At 45.6% G+C, this 27,312-nt stretch overlaps 1 protein-coding gene across 1 annotated transcript in view; it reads left to right on the top strand.

Moving 5' to 3' along the window:
* Positions 1 to 2,328: 2,328 nt before the first annotated feature.
* Positions 2,329 to 27,312, top strand: part of ZC3HAV1 (zinc finger CCCH-type containing, antiviral 1) — a 53,969-nt gene continuing 28,985 nt past the window's right edge. Inside the window, exons 1-5 of the mRNA XM_054564446.1 lie at positions 2,329 to 2,689; positions 18,437 to 18,572; positions 22,891 to 23,140; positions 24,178 to 25,230; positions 25,668 to 25,754. Of these exons, the coding sequence (XP_054420421.1) occupies positions 2,382 to 2,689; positions 18,437 to 18,572; positions 22,891 to 23,140; positions 24,178 to 25,230; positions 25,668 to 25,754 (1,834 nt within the window). The 5' untranslated portion in view covers positions 2,329 to 2,381. The remainder of the gene's footprint in view (positions 2,690 to 18,436; positions 18,573 to 22,890; positions 23,141 to 24,177; positions 25,231 to 25,667; positions 25,755 to 27,312) is intronic.

The raw sequence follows: 27,312 nt of genomic DNA, 5'->3' as shown, positions 1-27,312 counted from the left end.
AGGGTTTTATCATGCAGATTGCCTCTTCTTCTTTGGGGTTGAGGAAGAGATGGAGAAGGCCCACATTACAAATCCTGGCTGGGTACCTCAGCTGGTTAAAGCATTGACCAGAAGCACCAAGGTTGCAGGTTCGATCCCCGCATACAAGAATCAACCAATGAACGCATAAAAAGTGGAACAACAAATTGATGTTTCTCTCTCTCAAATCAATAAATAAAATATTAAAAAAAAAAAAGATTTTACCTTACAGATTTGTACCAAATTCTAGACTGGTCAATTAAGATGATGTTTCTGGCAGAGGGTGAGACTGCAGTTAAGTCAGGTATTACATCTAGGTTTGGTTTCATGGGCTTTTAGGACAAGTGATCCATTTGGGACCCTGACTCCCTTACATTTAAATGCTTTTTCATATCTTCCCAAACACAAGCTCCTTGATGGCAGGGGCTATGTCTTAAACTTCCGCATGCTCAGAATGACTAACTAATGTAAGGACCACCCACATGCTTGACACTATGTTGAATTCATTTTTATTTTTTATCCTCACCTGAGGACATGCTTATTGATTTTAGACAGAGGGGAAGGGAAAGGGGGGAAAGAGAGAGAGCGCGCTCGCTCGTGCGCGGGCCTCTCATACACCCTCAACCGGGGATAGAACCGAAACCTGGGCATGTGCCCTGACTGGGAATCAAAACTGCAACCTTTGGTTTATAGAATGACACTCCAACCAGGTGAGCCACACCGACCGTGGCAAGATATTATGTGGAATTTAATGGATTTGATAATGAAAGCCCTTTCCTGGGAAACTATCAGACCACAGTTAAGGCCAAGTGGACCAAAGGCAACCATAGAATAGCTAGAGAGAACAATATTTTTGGCTAGTTTTCATACCAAAGTATTCTATTCCTGAGAGACAAAGTTCATCTACCGTGACTTACTAAACTGAGAATTCACATCAATCGTTTTGTAGAATTTCTAATTTGACAACTGAGTTCTATTATTCTAAAAAAAAGGTTTATTTCCGATATGATCAGTGACCCATTTATTGACTTGGAGTGTTGGGGACGAAACTTTCTCCTCTTCCAACTTGGGTCCAGTGCCTGAGAGCCTGCAAGTTAACCAACAAATAGGTGAACAGGAGAAAAGACAAGATTTATTTACACCTGGGCAGGGGTGGGAAGCTCTCTGTAATGGAAAACTCCTGGAATAGCCAGAAGATGGTATCTCTCAATTTAACAAAAGGGGGGTTTTTAGGGCTTCAATGGGGGAACAAGGAAGGTGCTGCTGGGCTTTTTGATGCTAATAGCAATGGGCTGTCTGTCTCCACTTGGCAACTGAATTAGCAGTGAACTCCCTAGAAAGAGAGCTAATGGAAGTTGTATTTTCAGGAGGGTCTGCTTTAGTCAGCTCAAGAGAATTTCAGGTGAAATTTCTTCTGAATCTTGTGAAGCTCAAATGTTTTCACTTAATCTTTACACCAACTCCGGGGGACCCACTGGGTCCCCACAGGGAAAAAGGTCTTGTCCAAAGAACCAAAGAGAGAAACGTATCTGGAACCTTGGGATATGTCTACCCGTGCCCCTTTGTGACCGCTTGCTGTAGAGGAATAAGCGATGACTGGGGCACCGCTGCCAGCAATTGCAGGCCGGCAGGCCAGGAAGGTCAGGAAGAGGTCCTTTGAAAAGTTCGAGGGAAGGCAAAAGAGAGGGAGAGGAATGATCGCTCTTTTTTGGGGGGGGGGGGGGGGGGGGGGGTAGGGCACATCGGTCCTGGCTAGGCGGTCCACGACCTGGTGCCTGTAAGTCGGATTCGGGGAACTTCGGGTAGCATCCGGGCTCCAGCTCGTTGGCCGTGCGTGTTTTGCTCAAGTTACTTCCTCCAACATGGAGTAAAGTTAATGATATTCAACTCAAGGCGGCTCCCAAACTCGCGTCGTTAGCCAAACCGGCTGGCTTATAAAAACTGCACCAGCGCTCCGAGGTCATTTTTAGTTTCTTTTCTTTCCGAAGAAGCCGCGCCCTGCCCAGCGGCGGACCTCAGCGTCGCTGAGCCTAGAGGGAGCCGCAGGGCGGCGGTGGCGGCCGCCGTTGCGGTCCTCGGCAGATCCGCCCTCGCTGCTCGCCTTTCCTTTCGGTTGCCGTCGCGGTTGACTTTAGACCTGACGTCCGGATCAGGTCGGTGGTATCTGTCCTCTCTCGACCCAGAGCCGAGAAGAAAACCGAAACTGCTGGGCTCCGCTAGCTGCGGCGGAGAGCGCGCGCTCGAAAACCCCGGGCGCGCCCAGTCGGAGCACCGCCCGCGCCCGCCCCCGCCCCCGGGGCTCCTGTGAGTTTCGATTCTTCCCGGAGCCGAGACGCACTTCGCGGCCGGGCCAGCGCAGCGCCATGGCGGACCCGCCGGTATGCTCCTTCATCACCAAAATCCTGTGCTCCCACGGGGGCCGCATGGCCCTGACCTCGCTGCTCGACGAGATCAAGCTCTCCGAGGCGCAGCTCTGCGAGGTGCTGGAGGCGGCCGGGCCCAACCGCTTCTTGGTGTTGGAGACCGGAGACAGGGCTGGGGTCACCCGGTCCGTGGTGGCCACTACCTCAGCCCGAATCTGCCGTCGCAAGTACTGCCCGAAAGGCTGCGAAAACCTGCACCTCTGCAAGCTCAATCTGCTGGGCCGGTGCCACTATTCGCATGCGGAGCGGTAAGTGCGCAGCGAGGGAGGGGCGGCTTCTCCGGTCCCCGGCTGGGAGGGCAGTCGGGGTTGCTGTCTGCGAGGGGCGCGCCCTCGGGCGACCGCGCACCCCACGGCCTGTTCCTCCAGCCCCTCACTTGTTGGCGGAGAACCCTTTCTCCCGCGCCTCCAGACTTTCAAATACGGCGAACGTGATATTGCCTCGGGGAAGACTAGCCCAGGTCCCCCGCCCAGTAAGAAGGTGCTTCAGGGCCCGCCAGGACCTCGGGAATTGGGAGGCAGGGTTGCGAACGGAGGAGAACGCCTCCCCTTTCTGCGCTCTTGAGTGTTTATCTCTTTGCTACCTCCGTTCCCAGGCGCGTTCCCACACTCTCTCCGCGCCGGGCGCCGAGATCCGCCTCCTGTCCCCTCATTGTCCCTTTTCTGATACCTGACACACGTCCGCACCTTCCGGACAAGGTTGGTAGCAAGGATGTGTTTTCTCGCAGCGTCCTTTCCTGGTTGCCTCCCCGCGGCGGCCCGAGCCACTGACTGCCCGCTCTTGGGGCCACTTTGAAATAGCGTGGCTCCCCTCTCAGGGCGGCTCGCTCTGTGTTTCCACGTGTCTTTATTGCCTCCTCAATATAGGTGGGCACCAGGGTTTGGGGTACGCCTTTTGGCCTGTCTCCCAGGTCTCTTGCCCTAAGGGAGCTCACATCTTGGGGTGCAGGTGTCACATCTACAGAGATGCGTCCCTTGTGAACCCCCGCGGCCCAGGCCTTCCGCTGAACCGCGACTCTCCGTCTTCCCGCGTCCGAGGGGCATCTGTGCCTGAATATGAGTCAGACGCGTCATTTTCCCCCAGGGCAGGGTCTCTGACACCCCCGCCAACCTTTTTCTTCATCCTTAATAGTGCCTTCGTCACCGAGTGCTTTTCTCCAAGTCGCCTGTCCTCTTCCCGCCCGTCTTACTTCGGAAGGAATGCCTTGTCCAGGAGCGCGTGACTCCTCTCTGACTAGTCTGTCTCCGCATCTTTTCTGTCCCTAGGTAGTTCTGCTCAGTTATTTTCTTAATATAGTACTTTCCACACTTTGCCCTCCTCAAACACTTTCAGTCGCGTCCTAGTGTCCAAAGCGATGGTCATCAAACTCCTGATCATTCACTTGTTAACGGAAAACTTCAGATTACTCATCCCCAGTAATATGTGTAATCAAATATATGAAAGATATGTTTTAAATAGATAATATATTATTTTAAAAATTACTTGTTCAGAGCAAACCTAAAAAAATGTAAAGTGCTTGACTATGCTTTGTCGTTTAAAGATATTTATTGAATATGTTCTGAGGCACCACCCATTTGGAAGCATTTCTGGCTTTCGGGAAGTTGTGTGTATGGCGGGAGACAGCTAAGTCACAGCAACGGATGGCTTGAGGAAGGAAGACGGGAGGGAAGAGGGGCAGGATAGGAAGAAAAGGAAGGAACCTTCTAGAACGCTTCCAAATCAGAGTTGGAAGGCTTTGATACCTCTTTTTCTGTTCTGTTGTGAAATTTTTTTCATCAACTAGTGTTGGCTTGTAACCTAATTAAGTTTTAAATACAGATGCTTCTTTTAATTTAATTTAATTTTTTTTTTTTTACTACGGCTATTTTAAAAATACATTAAAGTAGTGAAAAGAGAATGGTGAACCCCATGGACACATCACTTTGCTTCAACAGCTTTCAAAATATGGACAGTTTGGTTTCATTTATTTCCTCCTTTCCGCCCCTTTCCCCATTTCCAGTGTTCATTTGCTTCAAAAATACTTCAGTATAAGGACTCTGTTTTATTAACATAACCATGGTACAATGATCACATAACTTACAATTTCAGTTTCATCAGATTTCCGGCTGGTGTTCACATTTTCCTGATTGTTTTATAATCCGAGTTGCCTTTTCAGGAAAAAAACTACATTGACATAATTATTTCAATATATTACATATCCAATATATTTAGAAACTTTGTTTCAACTTCTTATACACAAACTTTTAGAAACTTTAGTTTTTTTGTGTTATGAGTTTTAGAAACTTTAGTTTTTTGTTTTATGAATTTTTTATGGGTTTTTTGGGTCTGATTTGTAACATCAAAACTATTCTAAGCTCATAATTTAGGTTGTTAACCTGCATTTTCTATATTTTCAAAGAATATATATAATCTAGGGATAATTTAGTCAATGAAAGTTTGGATGGATCCTTTGGGGAATTCATTCAAGTCTACTTTTTTTTTTAGGGAAGTGATAAATTTTTTATTTCTTACAGTTATTGGTTGCCATATTTTTTATTAACTTTTATTTACTTTACATCACTTCTGAATTTGAGAATTACAAATTTTTAATCTGCTAATGTACATTGTGTCCTCATAATAATGAAGAATTTTTTTTTGGCTCAAAGCATGGAAAATATGTCTTTTCCCCAAGTATGTTTTAAAAATGTTCTCCCCTTCTTAACAACTTGGAAAACCGTATCTTCTAAAACTTGAAGTGTGGGAGTCTAAGAACTTTCTTTGTGGATTTAGGTCAATGGGACCTGTTGACCAATTGGTACACACAGTGAGATTACCATTCAGTGTGGTAATCTGTTCTGTTTGAGGACAGTTTGCATTTTGCTGGATTTATAAAGTTGCCTCTGTAGTGCTGTTATACATAAATGGGATCCCTCCTATTCCCATGTTTTCTCTTACATTCCTTTTAGCCATACATTTTAGTCAACAGGGCTTGCTTTATTGTTGTTGGGTAATCATTTGTTTTGGTGCATCAGTTGGGATATTTCTGTTTGCTTTGCTGAAACAGATGCCCACTGGTGGAGTTCTAATCCCAGTTCTGACACAAACAATAACTACCATGCGTTGAACAAATAACTATGAACCAAGCACTGTGCTCAGCACTTTAGAGAAGGTATTGAAGTGAGTCTTTACCATAATTCTTGAGGTGTAGGTATTGTAAGCCTTGTCTTAATGGAAGGAAACTCAGGCTTAGAGCTGTTGAGAAATATACTGAAGGTCACGTAGCAGACAACTGGCAGAGTTAGTGTTGGACCTAGATTTGCATAATTTCTTAACTAGCTACTCTTGTGGTCAAATGGCTGCGTGAAGTGTAATCTCTCATGAGTTCAAACTGTGTTTTTTGCAAGCACTATCTCTGCGTAAAGCAGGCTGCCTGTGCGTCTTCAGCCGCTTTGAGGGTTCTGCTAACTGCCTGTTTCCTCTGTGCTCTTTCCTGTCTGTGTGCCCTTCCCCTGTGGGTCACCGAAACTTCGGGTGCCAGTGGGTAGATGGGGAGAGGATTAGTTGATTATATCAAATTGATCGCCCCCAAACGCCTCCCCCCAGAGTGCAAAGAATAATATAACAAGCACCAGAGTATATATTCTGAGTATATAATACATCAAGTTATATTAATATGATAAGCTTATAACTCACCTTCCAGAATAAATCAGTGTTTACGTTTCTCACCTCCGCTTCTTATCTTTTAAAATAAAGTAAAAGCCATAAGAGGCCTAAGATTATTACTTTTTTTCCTCTTCCCCTTTCTTCCCAGAAGCAACCTCCATCATGATTTGGGTTTGTGTCCTGCCTTTCTATAACTTTATAATCTCCTCACTTAAATGTTTATATCCATATACGAGATGCAATGTTGTTTTATGTGGTTTAGAATATTTTTACTCAGTGTTAGGTGTAGGACATCTTATTCATGTTGTCATAAGAGTCTAATGATTAATTTTAACAGCTGTGTAGTATCACAATGTAAAAATCATCATACGATTTTTACCATGATTCAGTATCCATTCCTCCAATAACGAGCATTTGGGATATTTCCAGTTTTTTGCTCCAACAAACCATGCTGCCAAGAATATACACGTCACTTGGTGCTCATGGCGAGAACTTCTTGGGGTATGTCATTAGGAAATGAAATTGCTGGGTTGAATGGTTGGACAGCTTCAACTTTTCCAGATTATAACAAGTTACTATGAAAGGTGGCTGTACCAATTTATACTTTCATGTTTGAGAGTCCCAGTGTTCCCCATTTTATGACCAACAAGCACTTGGTATTATCAGACTTTTTGGTTTATGCCAATCTGAAGGGTATAAAATGGTATTTTTTTTTTTAAAGACTTTATTTACTTTCAGAGAGAGAGGAAGGGAGGGAGAAAGAGGAAGAGAAGCATCAATGTGTGGTTGCCTCTCGAGCCTCCCCAACTGGGGACCTGGCCCGCAACCCAGGCATGTACCCTGACAGGGAATTGAACCAGCGATCTTTCGGTTCACAGGCCACCTCTCAGTCCACTGAGCTATAGCAGCCAGGGCAATATTTTTTGTTTCAATTTTAAAATAATTTTCTCATTAAAATTTTTATTATGTGATATTTAAGTCTTATGAAACTATATAAAGCATATGGTAAATAGCTGTGTACCCACAAATCAGCTTCAGAAATAAGACATTACATAATTAAGTCTCCCATGATAGAGATAATCAGTAGAGAAACGCTGTCTTTTTTTTCCTCCAGCTTTATTGAGAGTGAGATTGACTACTAAACATTATACGTATTTAAGGTATACAATGTGATATTTTGATACATACATATGCATTGTAAAATTATGCCCTCAAACTAATTAAACTATCCATCATCTCATCTATTTACCCCTCCCCCTTTCAAAAAGGGTTTTATGTATTTATTTATTTTTAGAGAGAAGAGGGTTAGAGAGAGGGAGAGAAACATCAGTGTGCTAGAAAAACATCAGTTGATTGCCTCTTGCGCGCCCCCTACTGGGGACCTGGCCCAGAACCCAGGCATGTGCCCTGATTGGGAATCGAACCAGCAGCCTTTTGGTTCCTAAGCCGATGCTCAGTCCACTGAGCCGCACCACCCAGAGCCCTCCCTGCTTTTTGATGGTGAGAACACTTAAGATCAATTCTCTCATCAGATTTCAAGTATACGTTATTATTAACTGTAGTCACCATCCTGTACCTTAGATCTTCAGAACTTATTTATAACTCAAAGTTTGTGCCCTTTTACCAACATCTGTCCCCCCATCCCTGGTAATTCTTCTATTCTCTTCTTCTATGAGTTTGGCTTTTTGTTAGAGTCCATGTTTAAGGGAGATGATTTCTGTAACGGGCTTATTTCAGTTAGCATAATGTCTTTAGGTTCATACATGTTGTCACAAATGGCGGCATTTTCTTTTTATGGCTGTGTAACATTCCATTGTATACATGTATACCACATTTTCTTTATCCTTTCATCTGTCAACAGACACTTAGGTAGTTTCCATGGGATGGTTACTGTGAGTAATGTTGCAGTGGGCATGGTAGTGCAGATACTGCTTCCAGATAATGATTTCATTTCCTTTAGATATATGCCCTGAAGTAGGATTGCCAGGTCATAGGATATTTCATGTTTTCATTTTGTGTATCCTCACCTGAAGACATGCTTACTGATTTTAGAAAGAGGGGAAGGGAGTGAGAGAGAGAAGGAGAGACATATCGACGTGAGAGAGAAACATTGATCAGTTGCCTCTTGTACATGCCCTGACCAGGGGCTGCCACATAACACGTGCCCTGACTGGGACTCGAACCTGTGACCTTGGAATTCCGAAGCCTACTTCTGGAGCCTCTGTGGGCGTCTTCCCCAGGTCTTAATACATGTGGAAGGACTTTGGCTGGCCTGTCCATTGCCTCTGTATGGTGACATGAGCAGTGTGTGCAGAGCCTGGGTTGGGAAGAGACACGGTGGGATAGAGCTGGGAGCCTGGGCTGAATGTTCGTCATCCTACTATGTCCTGTCATACAACGCTGAGGAGTTTGAGAATTCTAAATTCTAACTTGGCCTTCCAGGTCCTTAGGAAAGTCTGTTTGTCAAGGTAGGAAGAGAGAACCTTGACCAGTGTGGCTTAGTAGGTTGGGCGTCGTCCAGCAAAGTCAAATGTTGCCAGTTCTATCCCTGGTCAGGGTACATTCAGGTTAGGCCCATGGTTGGGGTGTGTATGAGAGGCAACCAATGGATGTTTCTCTTTCACATTGATATTTCTCTCCCTCTCTTTCTCCCTCCCTTCCCTTTTCTCTAAAAATGAATAAAATCTTTTAATTAAAAAAAAGATAGGAAGAAAGAACGTATTTTATTGAACCATTTCTTAACTTGATTAAAGTATTTAGATACTTGGTGCATGCACCTCTATTTTATCTTGCCCCAACCCCACACATTTTAGGAGAGGGACTGCTCTAGTTCATTCAGCTGTGTAGCTTTCCTTTGTATGAATATACACAATTTGCGTATCAATTTTCACCTTACTACAATATAGATTGTTTTCAGTTTTTTTACTGTAACAAACCATGATGCATCAAACATTTAAATCGTAATGCTTATTTTGAAAGTTTGTTCTACTTGGTGTCTACTTTTTAGTTGTTGCTTATTTGGCCTTTTGCTTTTTTTGTTATCATCTTATTGCTCTGTTTTTGTCTGTTATAGTGTTTTTTTTTTTTTTTATTTCTTAACATTGTAAAGCGTATACTGTCCAATGGCAGTAAGTACATTCGTGATGTTGTGCAACCTCACCATTGTCCAGCTCCAGAACATTTCCTTCTCCCCAGAAAGAAGCCCATATCCATCAGCAGCCACTCCTTATTCTCCCTCCCCAGCCCGCGGTGACCTCGGATTACTGCCTGTCTGTGGGTTGCCTATACTGAATGTTTCCTATAAATGAGATCATACAAGATTTAGTGCATTGTGTCTGGCTTCTTTCACTTAGCGTAGTGCTTTCAAGGTTGGCCCTTTACTTTTGCATGTCATGTGTCATTTCTGGGGGTGTATTTACCCAGGAGGTATCTTCCTGGAAGTTGCCTCTGTTACTGTGTTCTGTCCGTGGAATCATGTTGTCAGGCCGATGGCCTTGGAGACGTGCAGTTTTCTACGCAATCAAAGCACAAAGCGGTGTGTGCCCCGTAAGAATCATTTGGAAATTTTTGTTCTCTTTTTAGATTTGCTTTCATGTTTATTTTGACTTGATTGCATTTGACTATCATTTTCTGCAGCTTTCTGCAGACATTAATCTTAAGAAACCACGACATTATAAATGATACTATGGATCATGATAAAATCTGAGTGACAAGCATCTGATAAAATATTTCCTACTTTTTATATAATAGAGAGATGGCAAAATTAAATATTTAAAATAAGTATAGATTTGTTTTCCTTCCATAAAAGAGTTCCAATTTGCTCACTGCTTCTGACCACGTTTACTTTTGGATATCTGTGATATGGGCTCCTTGGGAATTGACAAGGCCCCAGAATGGGGATGGAAAAAGAGTAAAAGAATGCAGCAGGACCTAAGATTTCAGGCCCAGTGAGAAATCAGTTTAAGCAAGTTGGAGCAGGGGAGCTGAGGTCTGGGAGGAGAGAGTAGAGACCCATTTTATGGTCTTTTAACAGTTACCCACTGAGGAGAGATTTCAGTATGTTTCAGACTAACCAAGAGGTCATCCAGGCAAGTTTCCAAACATTTTGATTCCTTGCCCCTGTCAGTAGAGGAAATTTTTAAAAAAGATCTTTATTTATTTTTAGAGAGAGGGGAAAGGAAGGAGAGAGGGAGAGAAACATTGATGTGAGAGAGAAACAGCCTCTTGAACATGTCCCCACCAGGGATTGAACCCACAACCCATGCATGTCCCCTGCCTGGGAATTGAACCGGTTTATGGGACGATGCCCGGCCAACTAAGCCACACCAGTCAGGGCTGATACGGGGAATTTTGATTGTGTACTCTTCCTATATGAATACTTATTTAATAATATAATGTATATAACTTTTAATTTGTATATTAAATATTTGATACTTTTCTTACCTTTAAAAAACCTTTAAAATCAACCTTATTGACGTATGATTTACATACAATAAAATAGACCCACTTACAGTTGAAGAGTCTTGACAAATGGTGGATACACCCATGTAAGTACCACAGTCAAGATAAAAAAATATTTCTATCAGTCCTACAGGTTCTCTTGTGCCCCTTCTAAATTAACCAGTTAATTCCCTCCACCTCTGTCAACCCAGGCAATGATTCTTTTACTCTTTAGACAGAAAACAAATATAAAGACTTGCAACATTTTTCCCCATATGCTGGTGGATCCGTCTTGGGTGGCCCTCCGCGTTGGAGCAGTACTTCTGGCACCTTGATATCAGCATCACCTGGGGGAGGGGGACTTATTAAAATGCAGATGCCCAAGTCACATGGCAGACCTTCTTGGTTCAGCAGGAGTTGGTGGGGCCTGGAAGCTGCGTTTTAACCATCCGTCTAAGGGTTCCTTTGCGGAGGCTCAGGAACCACGCTCTCAGAAACAGTAGGTGGGAGCACCCCTGGCAGAGAGCAAAGGCAAGGTTTTATGGGGCTTCATGGCTTGGAGGAGTAAAAGAAGAGTGGATTCTTTAGTGCAGAGTGAACAAAGATGAAGAAAGTACTGTTTTTCCAAAGTTAGGGGAACCTATTCGTTATTTATATGATAGGATTAGAAGACATACAGGAAGCTGTGGTCATTCCAGCCAGCCCATCAAGAAGTAGCTCTTGTGCAGCCTGCAGGCCCCAGACCCCAGCCTGCTCGGGAGGCCCAGCTCTGGAGGGCCTTCCTGGACCCGGGAGCAGACCCTGGTGGCCACAGAGGCTTGTTGGGGGTGTGGCTCTGCTTGTTGGGGGAATGATTCTGCATTTTGAGAGAAGGGCTTCAAGCTGGAGGGGATGAAGATGCCTTAGGTCTGGGAAGGCCCCAATGTGGTCTGTGCCTCAAGGGCCCTGATAGGATGCAGTGACTCAAGTGCGGTCCCCCTACCCTCATTCACATCCAGCTTCCACATCAGCAGGAACGTCATACACGCTGGGGCCCAGAGGGAGAACCAGCTGTGGGTCCAGAGCAGTGAGCTGGTGGACTAGGCAGATGCAGGACACCGCAGCGGCCTCTCTGAGCCCGAGCCTCAGGCTGCCCCTTGCTGCCCCGCACCCCCCCAGGACCAGCTACCTCTGTCCCCACGAACTTGAGCCCGTCTTGTGGCTGCCCACCTTTCCCCAGCCACCTCCCTGCTCACCTCCTGCCCCAGCCCAGAGCAGCTGAGCCAACTTTATGTGCCTTTTGGTGTCCTAAGCCAGCGAGAGATTGGACCGAATCTTCTGTGCCAAAATGCCAGGTCGCCTTTGGGGTGTCTCCGAAAGTGGGTAATTTAACCTCCCCTCCCCCAAAAGGGAGACATTAAAATTAATTGTGCTGTGCCAAAAAAGAAAGAAAGATTTCTTGAGCACAAACAGTAAACTAATCCAGAGGCTCTTGGCCCTTCCTTTTTCACTAAAGAAATCCTCAAACACCGTTATTTTAATATTCTTAACTCACACGGGGATTCATGTTGGGAAGTTGGGCAGGGGGAGAAGGGTCACGTGCGAGGAGAGGAGCCTTGTCTGACCTGCTTTATCTAATCATCAAGATTTTGGCAGTACTGCCACCATCTCCTCCTTTTCACTCTTCTCAGTTCCTACACTTTTTCTCCGACCGGATACGGATAGGTCGAAACTTCTGCTGCTCATTGGAATCCCTTGCAAAATCTTTAGAAAACACTCGTGCCCGGTGCCCACCTGCTAGACATTCCGATTGAATGGGTAAGAGGTGCGACTTGGGCCCTGGGATTTTCCTTCAGCCCCTTGGTGGCTCTCGTGGACAGACACCTTAGGGAACCGCTAATTTAGGGGACTGGAGAAACAGGCGTAGACAGGGGAGATCGGCCACCTTGACAGACGATTTTTGGGTGGCACCAGCGCTGTTCTTCTCACTCGGTACAGCGCGAGAGTGTGCGGCTCCTGGAGAAAGCACCCACCTCGCCCATCCTTGGCCGGCCTGTTCCTCTCCCCCCGCCCCCTTTGCCCTCTGCTGCGCAGTTTTGCAGACTGTCAGCTGCATTCTTCTCTCCAGGTGGCTTCGAGCCACCAGCAGCTTGAGGGGTCTGCACCCTGGGCTCACCCTGGGCTCACCCTCAGCGCACCAGTTGCCATTCTCTGCACCTGGTGTGTTCCTGGTACTGCTGTTGTGGTTACAGCAGGCCCATTTCTTCAGTTGCCCTCCCCCCCCCCGCCCCCACCCTGCCCCATTGTTCTTACCCTGCTTCTGTGCGCTCCGCTGGCCTGCTCTGCTCTCCCCTATCTTGGGGTTCCAGATTCAGTGAACAGACCCTGCCTCTAGTAACATGGCAATGTAATCATGAACGTTAGAAGTACAAACACAGAGAACAGGAGCCTCGTGGCTTTAAAAGAAATACTTCATGAGGATTTTTCACTGACGATATTTTATTCTTTAGACCAGCGTTCTCTCAATTTTATTTTTCACACATTCTGGTTCTTTTTTCACCTGACTTAGGTCACGGGGAACTATTTCCTGTTTTCTGTGCAAATAAGCGGCCTCTTTGTTTTTATCAAACAGCCGTTCCCCACCCCATCCCCCACGAGGTACTGGGAAGCAGAGTGGGTGAGAAAGAGAAGCGACGGGGTATTTTGACACAAATCACTGTCAACAAAACAAAGCTCTCCCTTCAGTTATTACTGTTTTCCTGTTGGTCTGGTCGAGTCCAGAGCCCGTGCTGTGTTTACCGATGTGTGAAGTGCAGCAAACAGCTGGGAGGTTCAGGTACCCCGCCTAGAATGTACTCTGACAACTGCGGCCAGGGATTCTCAGCCCTTAGAGTCCTGCTGGGGCCCTTTCGGTCCAACTCAATCGGTCTCTGAGAGTGCGGCCGAGGCTTAGGTGGCTCTGAACACTCCTGTCAATGTAAGAAACGTTCAGACCTGTGGAGAGCTTTTGAACTGATTTGAGCCAAAGTGATGACAGTTGCCGCGAAGCGAAATCTCAACGGGTTGAGAAAATGCTCCAGAGAATGGCGGTTTTGCAACTCATTTTAGACATTATAATCAAAGGGGGAGGCGTAAGGGGTTACATGACATTCATTGGTGATAGATTAGGGAGGGAACAGAAAGCAAAGCGGGGAGATATTTGGGACTGGATGAAAAGGAAAACAAATAGACACATTTTTACATAGGTGGGTATAGAATAATTAACAGTTAACAATTAACATGATAATAGCAGTGAGAGGATGATTTGTGGTCTCAGCCCTGGTGCGGTGGCCGTGCTTTGAGGGGTCCGGAAAAAGGAAATTGACTTCGATATTCCAAAGGTATGTTATCAGGTATTGCAGTGCAGGAAAAGACGACAGACAGGCTCAGTTAAGGTAAAGACTGACCTTTGTCAGGGAAAAAAACCGCCCAAGGACATGACTACCCACCATGACTCATCTCTTGTGAGGGAAGTTTTAATTTCAGACCTTCCAATGTGGTCACTGTAGATCTCTGAGTTTGTAAGGCCGCCGCGCAGGCCTCCGGGATCTTATCAGTTTCAGAATGTGGCTCCTGTTTTCGTCCACACTGCCCAGTGGATTCCTAGATGTAGCCAGGGATGATGACCACTCCCAGGCTAGGCCTCCTCCGAGGTGGGGGAGGATGTATTGCCAGAGTTAAAATAACATTTCGTTCTGTGGCTGCAAGAGCCAAGTGGAAAGGTCATTTGTATTTAAGCTCGTGGCCTGAGATTCCTGAAAGAGAGACAATTCTGCCTCTTTCAAGGCCATCCTTGCCGTATTTAAAAGCTATCTTTTTTATCCCAGCTCCTGCCGTTTGAAGTTTGTCTGCTCTGAGTGCAGCGGCACCCTGCACACACTTCATAACAGCTGTAGGCGAGCTGTTGACTGTGCCAGGACTTGGGGAGTCCTGTGGCTACAAACCAGCCTCCTGCGGACCGGACCGGACCCTGGTTCTCTGCTGGAGAAGGCCACCCTGAACCTAGTACTGACCCGCCCAGCAACCTCAGCATCTCCCAGGAGCTCGTTAGAATTGCAAATCCCCAGCCCCTTCTGCCCTGGCCCGCTGCTGAGACCCTGGAGGGGGGCCCAGCAGTCTGTGTTACAACAAACCCTCTAGACAGAAGTCTGAGACTCACCCTCTAGGTCTGGGCTGCGGCCTGGGAATTTGCATTTCCCACAATCTCCCAGGTGATGCCTGTCCAGGGACCTCACTTTGAGAGTCAGGGGCTTAGAGAACCCCAAGGAGCTATGGGAGAATTTCACACCATTTCTTGGCTTAAGCCTCCTGACCAATATTAGGGAGCTGGAGCTGGGACAAAGCATCAGGAGAAAGTGGAAAGGAAGCGTCTGCCACCTTGAGCCTACACATGGAGGCGTCAGCCCCTAACTGTGCTCGGTGCTGCCGAGCTGGTCTCCTTAACGCCAGTCACAGGAAATAGTTTCTGTCGTGTGCAGTGTCCCTGTGACACTGTTTATGTGGTTTGCTCACATTCTCTCTCCTTGGACTCTGCTCTCAGTTTTCCATTTAGTCAGGGGAACAGTGGCATCAATAATCCAGAATGGCTTTTTTTTTCCCTCTTTCTTTCTTTCTGATTTGGAAAAGTTTCAGATGTCTGTTTTTGTTTTTCCAGATGAGGGTTTTGTTTGTGTTTTGAGACCTGGGTTCAGTTATCAGATCAGCCTTTTATTTGAGTCATCTTTGAATTCTCATTTTGCCCAGCCTCAGTTTCCCAAAGAAAAAACCAAACGGTTACCTTAGTGGATTATTGTGACGACTAAATTAAATGACAGATGCAAAGTTCCTGTCCCTTAGTAAATATGTAATAAATGTTAGTTTCTGTACTTCTGGTCTTATCCCCAAATGGGTGAGCACAAACTGGCCCCCCCACGCCCCGGCTGATCAATATGCTGAAATTAGGGCAAAAAAGAAAACCTCTGAGAAGCTGGGAGAAGTTTAAGGAATGTGGGAAAAGGGAGCAGGGAGGGGGAAAAGGGAGCAGGGCCTCCCACGGAGGGGGCTGCAGGTCAGAAACCACAGCCAGACATAGATGCTGCAGGCTGACGCAGGGTTCAAAGTGAGTGCCACAGAATCTGGGGGAGTGAACAGCTTGCCTGGGGATGGACAAGGGAGCTGAGAAGTGAAACTAGGTCCTCAGCCAGGCAGCCTCGGGGTCCCCGCCAGTGCAGCGTGTGCAGGGGGTGTGGGGAGCTCCTCCTCAGGCATGAATGTCTTGGGTGGGCTTGGGAGAAGCCTGGACGCTTGGGGTTCCAGGCAGAGGGATCCCCATGTTAGGCTGCCTGCCTGGCTGCCTTTAGTTATTTAGAGGAAATAATGACTTCAGGCGCCTTGCGAGTGCCCCGCTCCTCGGTGAGGACAGGAAAGGCACGGGCATGACCAGAGCTGCATCTCTCTGGGACCTGGGGAGGCCTGGGTCCTCTTCTATGACCCTAATTTGGCCACAGGAGAGGTGCCATAGTCTTGGCTCCATGTTCAGGGTATCTGGATTGGAGCTAAAGGAAAGGCCAAGATTCTTAATTCCCTCTGATTAACACTTGACAAATGTCTTGGCACTGAAGGGCAGAACCTGTCTAGCTAGTGGTGGGGTGTTTCAACGAGGTCATTTCCAGCTCTGTATCCAGAGGATCATTCATGACCACGGCCATCGGTGTGAGATGCCTTACGAGGTCATAAGGCTCACATGCATCTGGCGAGGCTGCCGTGGAAGGGCTTTGTTTTGGGCTGGAGGCTGGGCCCTTCCTGCTGTAGGTTCTCTGCAGATCCCCCCTCCCATGGAGCTTGGGTGAGGGATAAGATCGAGTCTTAGCCCAGCTGCCGAGGGCTCTGGGGGGTGGGGTCTGCTGGGGAGCAGTTATCTGAAAGCGCAGAACCCAAAAGCCAGTGGAGAGCTGAGGTCAGCCTTATTGGGGCGGGGGGTTCCAGAAACACCAAAGTGGGGCCGCCTGGTGCAGAAAGCATGAGAAGGCCCGCCTGAGAACGTGGCTGGGACGGAGCTGTTGCCAGGCAGAGCCTGACCAGCTGCCCTTGACTCCTGCATGAAGCAAGGTGCGTGGGAGGCCGGCTGCGTTTCAAGGTGGCGGACACCGTGTTGACTCTGATTTTTCTCATGAGGCTCCACAGCTGGATCTGAAGGCAATTCCTGGAGGCTTCAGAATTGCCTTCCCACAGCCAGCAGCATGTGAATAAATGGCTTTCAAAAATTAATTCTTAGATGTTTACATTTAAAAACAAATGATCAATTTCAGTAAGATAATTTGCAAAATCAGTTGCATTTCTGTTTACCAGTAACAGTGAACAAAAAAATAATAGTGGCAACATATAAAGGTTTAATATTTAGGCAGTGAAAGAACTATTAAAAGAAAGATTTTAATCCTCAATAATGAAAATGGAACAAGACTTAAATAAATGGAGAGATTTACTTATTAAGCGCAAGTTAAAAATACAAGCATTTCATACCTACTGAAGTAGCAAAATAATAAAACCCAGTGTTAACGTGCTTGTGGAGAAATAATCACGCTCTCACATAGGTATGTTTTGTGGAGAAACACAAGCTGCCGTGAAAATAATTGTGTCCTTTGGGGAACGCTCCCAAAGGAATAAATCCCAGTCAAAGAACAGACAGAAAGGAAGGTTATTTGTACAAAAGTAATGGTAGCTGCACTATTTATATAGTGAAAATCTGGCCATTACCTAATCACCTGACAGTTTGATGATCATTGTGCAAACTGGAAAATACGGATATCCCATCACAGTAATAACTGTTAAAATAATGAATTTGAGGACTTCGACAGTGCCTTAGGTGGCATATGTCTGTTAAAAAGTGAGATGAGTTTGTTATGTGGACATTGGTAACTATCAAATCCTGTCTGTCTGATGAGGACATTGAGAGCCCTCAGGACTTCTCAGTGATCTAAATCAGTACATCTTGGACCTTAATGTGATTAAATCACTTGGGGGTATTGTGGAAACAGGTGGATTTTGATTCAGCAGGACTGAGGTAGGGCCAGCGATTCTAAATTAAGCTCTCAGGTAAATGTCATGCTGCTGGTTCTCCCACGGCCTTTGGAGAGCAAAGGTCTAACGTTCTGTATGGTAGCCTGGTAGCCACTAGTCCTGCGTGGCTATTCAAATTTAAGTTAATTAAAGTAAAAGAGAAAATTCGGTTCCCAGGTTTTACTAGCTCTGTTTTAAGTGCTCAGGAGCCATTTGGGCTTATATCTTGGAAAGTTCAGATGAGAGAACAATGCCACCATCATAGAAACTTCTGTTGGGGCTAATGTTGCCCTAAATTATCAACGCCTTAACATGAAGGGTATTTTTAGCCCTTTGTGTAGAGTTGTTTGAAGTAAACAATTAAGAACTTGTTCTATTCCTTTGCAGTCATAAATCATACAGTTATATGTACAGGTAGATAAGATGAAGAAGCAATGAGCAATTTCTGATAATTAAAATCTTTGATAAGTGGAATTCTGGTTTCTCATCGACTTGATCGTCAGTCCACAGATGTGTTATCCTAATTTTTCTTTGTCAGTGGCCAATGATTTCTAATAAATTGGTTTCAGTTTCTTTGCTTTTTTCTCTTCCCACACTATTAATGTGTACTAGATGAGATACTGTTTAAAGAAGTATTGCAGTAATGTAAAGTATAGATGTGTATAATTCGTGAAAAAAACACAGCCCCCAATCTAGGTGTTTATCAGTCTGTATTTTTAAAGTGTATTCATTAAGCAGGACCAATCTGTATTAATAATCAAAGGCTGTGCATCTTGATCTTTGATGACTGAAAGTTTGCTGGATGATTTCTTTCTTCTTTCTTTCTGTTGGAAATACTCATAGCTGTCATTTTCTTTCAGGAGCTTATGCAAATACTCTCACAACATTCTCTCAGAAGAGAACTTTAAAATCCTGGAACAACATCAGATCTCTGGACTGAACAAGGAAGAGTTAGCAGTGCTTCTCATCCAGAATGACCCGTTTTTTATGCCTGAGGTAAGTCATGATTCCTCGGATTTTGTGAAGCAGGAAGAATATGTAATTGGCAGTGTTGTGTCATGGATGTGTGGGAGTAGAAGCAGGAAAAACTCAAAGTTAGTACCTGGGGGCCAACACCAACAAGTGGGTGTTACTGAGTGACCCAAGAGATTCCAGCACTTTCCTTCCTGTTTGAAGTTTTGTAAGAATTTGAGTCTGGAATGCCTCCTCGCCTAGGCTGCTAGGGAGCCCCAAGTGAGCAAGTGCGATCTGAAGATGTAGTGATAGGACTAATTGATTCTTTACACCATGGTGGCCTCCTGGAAGAGGTGAGCTTTGAATGAAGGTTTTGGAAAAATGGCTGGGTATATTGGGTGAGGTTACAGGCCAAGCTGTTGTAACAAGGAGACCCCAAAATGTAGTGATTCAAATAAAATAGAATTTCATTTCGCTATTACCTGATGGTCTGGATCAGCAGTCATCCGGTGACAGCCTATGAACCAAATTGGCCTGCCATCTCTTTTTATAAATAAAGTTTTATTGAAACACCATCATACTCATTCATTTACATATTGCCTCTTGTTGCTGTCTTGATACAAGTGCGAGCTGAGTAGTTGAAACAGAGACCAAATGGTCTGTAAAGCCTAAAATGTTTATTTGCTTTATGGTCCATTACAGAAAAAGTTTGCCAACTTTTGGTCTTGCCTAGGTGTAGGCAGGCAGGTAGTCCAGCGGTCAGCAAATAGAAGTAAATGGAAGGCAAGCAGTTTCTGTTTTAAAAGATGCAACCTGTACATTGTATTCACCACATCTGCTCCCATCTCACTGGTCAGAGCTTATCACGTGGCCACACTTAACTGGAAGGGAGGCTGGGAAAGATAGTTTCTGTCTGGATCATCCTGTGTCCAGCTAAAACTTGGGAGCGCCTGACACTGGAAGAAAGATAGGGACAATGGCAGGTAAGTAACAGTCTCATCCATAAGAAATGTTGACTTGGAAATCAGAGGATGCTGTTCACAGAATGGTATCTGACCTACGGAAAATCTTTGAGTAGAGAAGTTAGCCTCACACGGAAGGAGAGGCACAAAAACAGAATAGAAGGGCCAAGGGGAGTGGGGGGAAGGGATGGAGATAAGATAAGCAAAGCTGAAATCCAGATAGGCCATTATACATGACCAGATAACTGTTAGGGGCCTCTGGAGGGTTAAATACTTTTAAACTCTAAGCCCTCTGTGCTTCCCTGAGAATTTTAAAAACTTAGGACAGGAGGGGTGTTTTTGAGCTGACCACTGAGCTCAGGAGAGAGACGTGCAAGGCGCCCTATAAAAATTTGTTTGGGGAGGAGGAAGAGGGAAGGCACATGCATCCCATTCCCTGTCCCCACTCTGTGCATTCTTTCATCTAGGTGCTTGGATTTGTCTCTCTTTCCAGGAGCCCAGGGTTTCGAGGTCTTGTCTTCGGGTAGCTGTGGCCCTCGGCCTGTGTGCCAGCACCTCAGCCCCCAGCCCAGCTCCCCGCATGGGGAGATGCCTTACCAATCTGGGTAACGGTCCCGTTGGCAAACAAGCATCCCCTTCCTTCCCTTTCATGTGAAGGAATGGTGAGATGAAGACTTGCGACATTGAGAAAAACGTTGACTTGTGGTCCACCCGTAGTCTAGTGTTAAACGTGGAGGTTTGGAAAGGTCGCTCATCAAGGCCTGACCTCTGCTTCAGTTCTCCAAAACCTACCCAGGACTTCTTATTTCAAGTCCCTGTAGAAGGAGCAGAGTGGCTGCTCTTCTTTCTCTGGGGTCCTTCCTTCCTTCTCTTAATTGGCAATTAAGAACCTACCAGAAGGTGCTGTTGAAGGGTCCCGGAAAAGCCCGTGGACAAAACACCGTCTTGGGGGGAAGCTCTTGTCATCCTTTTATCACACAGAGAACCCACAGGAGGAGGCAGTATCATCTGACCCTCTCTTTCCTCTTTAAGAGTTTGGAACTCATGATTAATGGGTGGGGTGGGGTGGTTCATGCCTGAAGTTTATTTTGAGCTAATAATTAAATTGCCATTTACCGCCCGTTAGGGTTAAGATCACAAACTGGGAGACTGCCCTGCTCTCTGAACTTTAGAAGTCTGAGGAGCTGGTTAATTTAGTGTTGAATTGACCAGAACATTTTTAGCATAAGCATGTCTTCAAAAATGCTGGGAGAATAGAGCAAAAAAAATTTTTAAAGATTTTTAAAATTTATTTTTTAGAGAGGGGGGAAGGGAGGGAGAAAAAGAGGGAGAGAAACATTTATGTGAAAGAGAAACAAAACGGTTGCTTCTTGTATGTGCCCAGACTGGGAATCAACTAGCGACCTTTTGCTCCGCAGGAGAATGCCCAAAAAACTGAGCAACATTGGTCAGGGCGAGCAAGATATTTTTGTAGGGTTTTAGCAGGAGGAGCTCAGCCAGGTTCTGCTCTTTTCAAGCAAAGCTGGTCAAGGATGGTCCTTCCATGTCTCAAAGTCTTAACTCTGCCACTAACTACCCTTGTGATCTTGGACAAAGCATTTAATTTGACTGGGCCTCACTTCAGTTATTGTTTATCTTGCATTTGTTCAACTGCACGGAGGAGCGCTGGCAAGTGGTAGGCACTGACTTACGTCTTGGAGTTGGCAGTGGACATGATACACTTCCTGCCCTAAAAAACAAAAAGCGTTCATACTTTTTTAGAACCTTAAAGTACCAGACAAACCTGACTTCCTGGCATATAAACTTGTGAAACTGAAATGTACTCATTAAAGGAAGAAATGCTTTCCTTTGTTCCGGTCTAGGTAAGGCCAGAAGCGTTTGTAACTAAACATCTGTGTGGTAATAGGAAGGTTAGAGGATCATTTGTGGAGTTGCTAATTGTCCTTTCTTCGCTAGTGCCTCTCGGATACCAGTTCTCTGGCTTTAGTGTGAACCACCTGGAGGGTTTGTTAAAACACGTGACGTGGGGCCCCACGTTCGGTGGCTCTGACTCCAGATATGGGTTTGAATTTCTCATAAGTTTCTGATGGGGTTGATGCTGCTGGTGGAGGGACCACCTGTGGAGAACTGCAGGTCTGGAATCAGAATCCGGATAATAGGCCCTGTAGCGACACCTATTCGAATCCGGTTTAGAGGTTGTCTGTGTGACGAAATTGTGGTGGCCAGAATCTAAATCCCTGTCTTTGCCACCTGGATAAGTCACAGGGAACGATGTTGATCTGGTTTGCTCAGAGTCTATGGAAACAACTTACAAAATGTTTTGATCTTTCAGATTCTTCAGGTGATGATTCAAACATTTGCATTACATTTTATATTTTGTACAAGACATTCACATATTTTAGTATTAAATCTGCTTAACCGTGTGGTTTAGGTCTTTTACAGCAAAGGAAACAGAGGCTGGGAGTAAGTTATTCAAGTGAGGTGGTTCTAGGTCTGCAGGCTTTGATTTTTTTATTTATTTTTATTTTTTAATCCTTACCTGAGGGTATGTTTATTGATTTTAGAGAGAGAAGAATGGGGCGGGGTGGGGGGAGGGAGAGAGAAACATTGGAATAGGGCTGGGGAGGGGAGAGAGAGAAACAGAAACATTGATTGGTTGCCTCCTGTATGCTGGCGGACTGGGATGGAAGCTGCAACCTAGGTATGTGCCCTGACTGGGAATCGAACCTGCAGCCTTTTGGTGTTAAGGGATGACACGCCAACCAACTGAGTTATCCTGCCAGGGCTAGGTCTGCAGACTTTTAAACTAATGTCTTCTACTCCTGCATCACATGATCTGGCCTTAGGCATAACAATATTTCTTCTGCCCTCCTTTCAGCAAGAACTACATCTCCGTAAAGCTAGATGCGTAGATATGTGTATTTACATAGATATATAAAAATGATCTTTGTTGGTTGATCTTTTGAGAAACATTGCCACATTCTGCCTAGCAGAGACTAGATTCTGGGTTTTCAACAGTTTCAGGTAAGACCAACCTGTCCTTTAATTGCCGAATGAGTTGATACCCAAAAGCGAGCCTTCCTGTTTGGGGTGCCCTTATAATATAGGGCTCACTCGGGGTCCTGTTTCATCCTCTCTGTAGCTGGCCAATCTTACTTTCATTCTTCTGAAGCATTTTCAAATTCATGTTTCTTTTAGTGAGTCCTCAGGCCTCTTTGGCCCCAAATACATGATCGATTGAATGTAATTCATTAAAGACTGTGGAATGTGCGTGCATTGTTGTCCTTAGGTAGATCCCTGCTTGCTTCTGAAATTTTTGTACAGCCAAACTTTCCTTACTGGATGTGTGGTAGATAAAGAAAAGTGTTTTCCTCTGGCTCTTGTTCCCTCTTCTGTAGATATGCAAAAGTTATAAGGGAGAAGGTCGAGGAAAGATCTGTGACAAGCAGCCACCGTGTGAAAGGCTCCACATCTGTGAACACTTCACGCGCGGGAATTGTAGTTTTGCCAACTGCCTCAGGTCTCATAACCTGATGGACAGAAAGGTGCTGGCGATCATGAGGGAGCATGGACTGGGCCCGGACGTGGTGCAAAACATCCAGGACATCTGCAACAACAAGCACAGCCGGAAGAAGCACGGGCTCAGAGGTGGGCGCTTTCTGCTTTCGAATGAATAGGGTAGACAGAGATAAAGAGAAATGTTTTCACCCGGTTCCCCAACACCCCCTGCCCTCTGGCAGCTGTTGGTCTGTTCTCTGTATCTATGCCAATGGGAATTTGTTGTATGCGAGAGCGATCTTTAGTATCACTTCTAGTTAATCTACTTAACTAACTAGTTTGTTGACAGGAGGAGGATGGTTACTTTTACTATGTTGCTGCTGCCCCCTGGGTTTGGAAGAGAAAGGACTTCTCTTCCCCCCTTTCCCCACACACACTAACACAACTCATACACCACGCACAGACGCATTCAACACACACGGCACACACCGCACACTGCGCACGCATATCTTACGTATGGGTACATCTTGCACCAACTATAACACACGTGCCTCCCACGTGTACGCATGGCAAGTGTACGGGTGCGCACACTTGACACACACTCACAGATACACATGCGTGTCACACCTCCCTCCTGACTCAAGTTTCTAGAGATGGGCCAGTTCTTGTTGCTCTTGGTCACTTAAGTTTGGGCATGTGGGAGGGGGTGTGGGGTAGTTGAAGAACTTAGGGAAATTTTCTAGGTGAAGCGAAATTTTGACCATTACACTCTCATTTCATTTTTTTGGTTTGTTTTAAGTTTTGTGAATTCTTAACTTGTTAGGTCCACCGGTCTTGCAGTATGGGCAAAATCTAGATGATTTCTGGAAAATGCTGCCTAGTTTGCACTAGTCTGTCTCTCCATTCACCATAGCGGTGGTGGGCAGCCCCACCTAAGAGTCTGGGGGCTTGGGGGCTACTTCTGAGTCCCAGGAGAGAAGCTGAGAAGAGCCAGGGTGAACTGTTTTCTGCGGCGCTAACATAGCGGCAGGATTCCTCCATTGCCATAACCACCCTGCTCAGGGGTTTCACACATTGTACGTAGCAGGACAGGTCATTTCATAGCAAACCTGGAACAGCTGAGGAGGAACAGTGGTAAGAACTCCATCGTGTTAACCTCCCTTTTCATTGTTTTTGTCTCTTCCCAGGTCCTCCCTCACATCATCGGGACGCTGCGCGTAGAGGTAGAGGCAACCCGGTGTACAGAGGTAGAAGCAAGAGTCGAGATCGATTCTTTCAGTGTCAGGAATTTCTCCCACCGTCCCCAGCTTCGACGGAGAGGTCTGGCACACCTAGTCCCGATCGAATAGGCCGCAGATCTCCCCTGGATGATGTGCCCGTTGAGGATCTCACCTTCAAGTTCAGGCATTTGGGAAGCCAAGATGGCCCTCCGCCTTCCTCTGCCTCCTCGAAGGCTGCCCATGTGGGAGGAGCCGGCCAAGTGGGAGGAAGCCAGAGGTTTTCGGAGAATGGCAACCTGGAGAGCCTGTTTTATGGCAACCACGGCAGCACTCAGCCCACCTCTGATTTCACGTCAGCTTCCAACTGGAAGGCCCCCACGCCCTGGCTGAATGACCGAGACACCAGTGGTAAGACCGTAACCACCAGTAAAAGCACGGGCATACATCCCTCGGGCCTCGTGAATGTCGAGGGCAGAAGCGGGACTCAAGATGTCCAGCATTTCCCGCGTTTTAATAATAATTTTGATGGAATGGCCACAGATATCACTTCCATGAGTTCTCTAAGTTACCGAACAGCAGCTAGCACACAGAGAGAAAAATCGTTACCTCGGAATCAGGAAAGTGGAACTACTTACCCGAATCTCAGCACCATCATTCCAGATGACGGCAAACACAGAGAGAAGGCATTTTGGGCTAGTGAGTCAGTCCACGTGGCACCAAATGGCCCTAGTAAAGTTGCGTATGAAACTACGGGTGCGACTGGTTTTGGCTTAACATCGGCAACCAGAGTGTATAACGATGTGGTGCACTCCAGAAGTCAGAGTCTGAGAACCCAGGACCTGCCCAGCCCTGGGGAGACCGTGGGCCTCACACAAGTCAGCGCTCTGCCCAGCGCGCCGCCTGTGACGCCATCCTCCCACAGTAGAGCCACAGCCTGTGAGGCCTATGGCCAGAACTCCCCTCAGATCTCTGTCACCCCTGCCAGGGAGCCTGCAAGGAGGACCCCAGGCTGTGACCTGAGTAAGTCACTGAAGGACAGAGGGGTCCCCGTGTCTTGTGTCTGCAGCAGGACAGCGGTGGCTCGTGGTTTCTCTTTGGATATTCCCCAGCGGTTATTAAAGTGCACACGATTTAGCCGGTTTGGGTGAAGGGGTGGCACTGGCAAGGAGACTGACGTAGAAGATGGACAGACCAACCAGTGACAGAGTATAGAATAAACTGCTACATTCATTGAGAACAGGAATAGTTGGACCGTGGTTTAAGAAATCAACATAACTCTTACACACCCTAATGTTCGTGTTTGCCTTTATGGAAGGCTTGTCGTAAGAAGTCCATCAATCAGAGTTTTTCTTGACCATGGCCCAGTTTCAGATATTCTTTCCCACTGTGAGATCAGGTAGCTTGGTTTTGGTTTAAACATTAAAATCAGCATACATGCATTCTCTTTTGTCTTACAGATTCCATGTCCAACGTCACAAGTACCAAGGATGATCATGGCTCAAAGGAAATTTGTCTTGACCATCTGAATAAGTGTTGTCAACTTAGTGAGTAACTTAAGGTCTTTCTTGAAGCAGAAACTATTACGAGTAATATGGCTAACATTTACTGAGCATTTGCTATACATCAGACATGATGCTAAGAACTTTACATGCATCTTCTTTACACTTTATATCGATCCTAGTAGTAGGTTCTGTCGCTAACTCATTTCACAGATGTGGAAACTGGAGGCATGGAAATACTGAGACCTTACATACACCAGTGGCCAGGTTGGGTATTTGACAGTAATCTGTCCAGCCTGCCTGTGTTCTTAACCAATGCATGACATTATACTTTGTTCTTTCGCAGTTAAGTTTTAGGTGAACTATTATACTTAATTACGGACCCATCTTTTCATGTACTGAAAGCAAGCAAACAAACAACAAATTCAGAAAACAAAGGAATCCTAGCAGCCTCATTTCCAATTTCATTTCCTGTCATTAGTTAGGCATTGTCTCTCTTCTGGGCTGTGGTTACTGAAGAGACTTGTTCTCCACGTGACCAGTGGTCTGTTTGTCATTCTGGTTGAAGAGCTGCATCTGGTCACTGTCACCTCCCACCAGAATCCCTACAGAAATGATTCCCGTGGGACTGTGCTTGGGACAAATACCTGTGTTCTCACTCTTACGTCACTGTCTCACCTTTCTACCTCAGTCCCAGGCTTGGACATTATATCTAATTTCATTGGCTTGATCACTTAGTGGTTTTAGACTCATTCGCCTTGTGTCTGAAAAGGAGGACTCCACCCTGTGTTTTCTCTCTCTCTTTTTAAAATTTTTTAAAAATTGATTATGCTATTACAGTTGTCCCAATTTTCCCACCTTTATCCACCCTTACCCAGCACCCCGACTCCCTCTGGCGGTCCCCACTCCTGTGTTCATGTCCATGGATCATGCATGTAAGTTCCTTGCCTACTTCATTTCCTGTACCTGCTCTTCACATCCCTCTGTCGATTCTGTAACTACCAATTTGTACTTCTTAGTTTCTGTGCCTTCCTCCCATCACCCCCGACCTCCCTCCCCACTCTCTACCCTCCCAATGTTTTCCATATCTGTGATTCTGATTCTCTTTTGCATGTTGGCTTACTTTGTTTTTTAGATTCAATTTTTGACAGTTATGTATTTGTTGCCATTTTAATGTTCCCAGTTTTGATCTTCTTTTTCTTAAGTCAGTCCCTTTAACATTTCATATAATAATGGCTTGGTGATGATGAACTCCTTAGCTTTACCTTGTCTGGGAAGCACTTTATCTCCCCTTTGATTTTAAATGATAGCTTTGGTGGATAGAGTAATCTAAGATTTCATCACTTTGAATGCTTCTTGCTAGTCCCTCCTTGCCTGCAAAATTTCTTTTGAGAAATCAGTTGACAGTCTCATGGGAACTCCTTTGTAGGTAACTCTTTGCTTTCCTCTTGCTGCCTTTAAGATTCTTTCCTTATCTTTAACCTTTGGCATTTTAATTATGATATGTCTTGGTGTGGTCCTCTTTACATCCATCTTGTTTGGGACTCTCTGTGCTTCCTGGACTTGTATATTTATTTTATTTCTTTCACCAAATTAGGGAAGT

Source organism: Pteronotus mesoamericanus, unplaced genomic scaffold, assembly GCF_021234165.1.
Source record: "Pteronotus mesoamericanus isolate MK-2021 breed Mesoamerican mustached bat unplaced genomic scaffold, CSHL_Meso_final scaffold_85, whole genome shotgun sequence".
Classification (NCBI taxonomy): Eukaryota; Metazoa; Chordata; class Mammalia; order Chiroptera; family Mormoopidae; genus Pteronotus; species Pteronotus mesoamericanus.
This window is presented reverse-complemented; position numbering and strand designations above follow the sequence as displayed.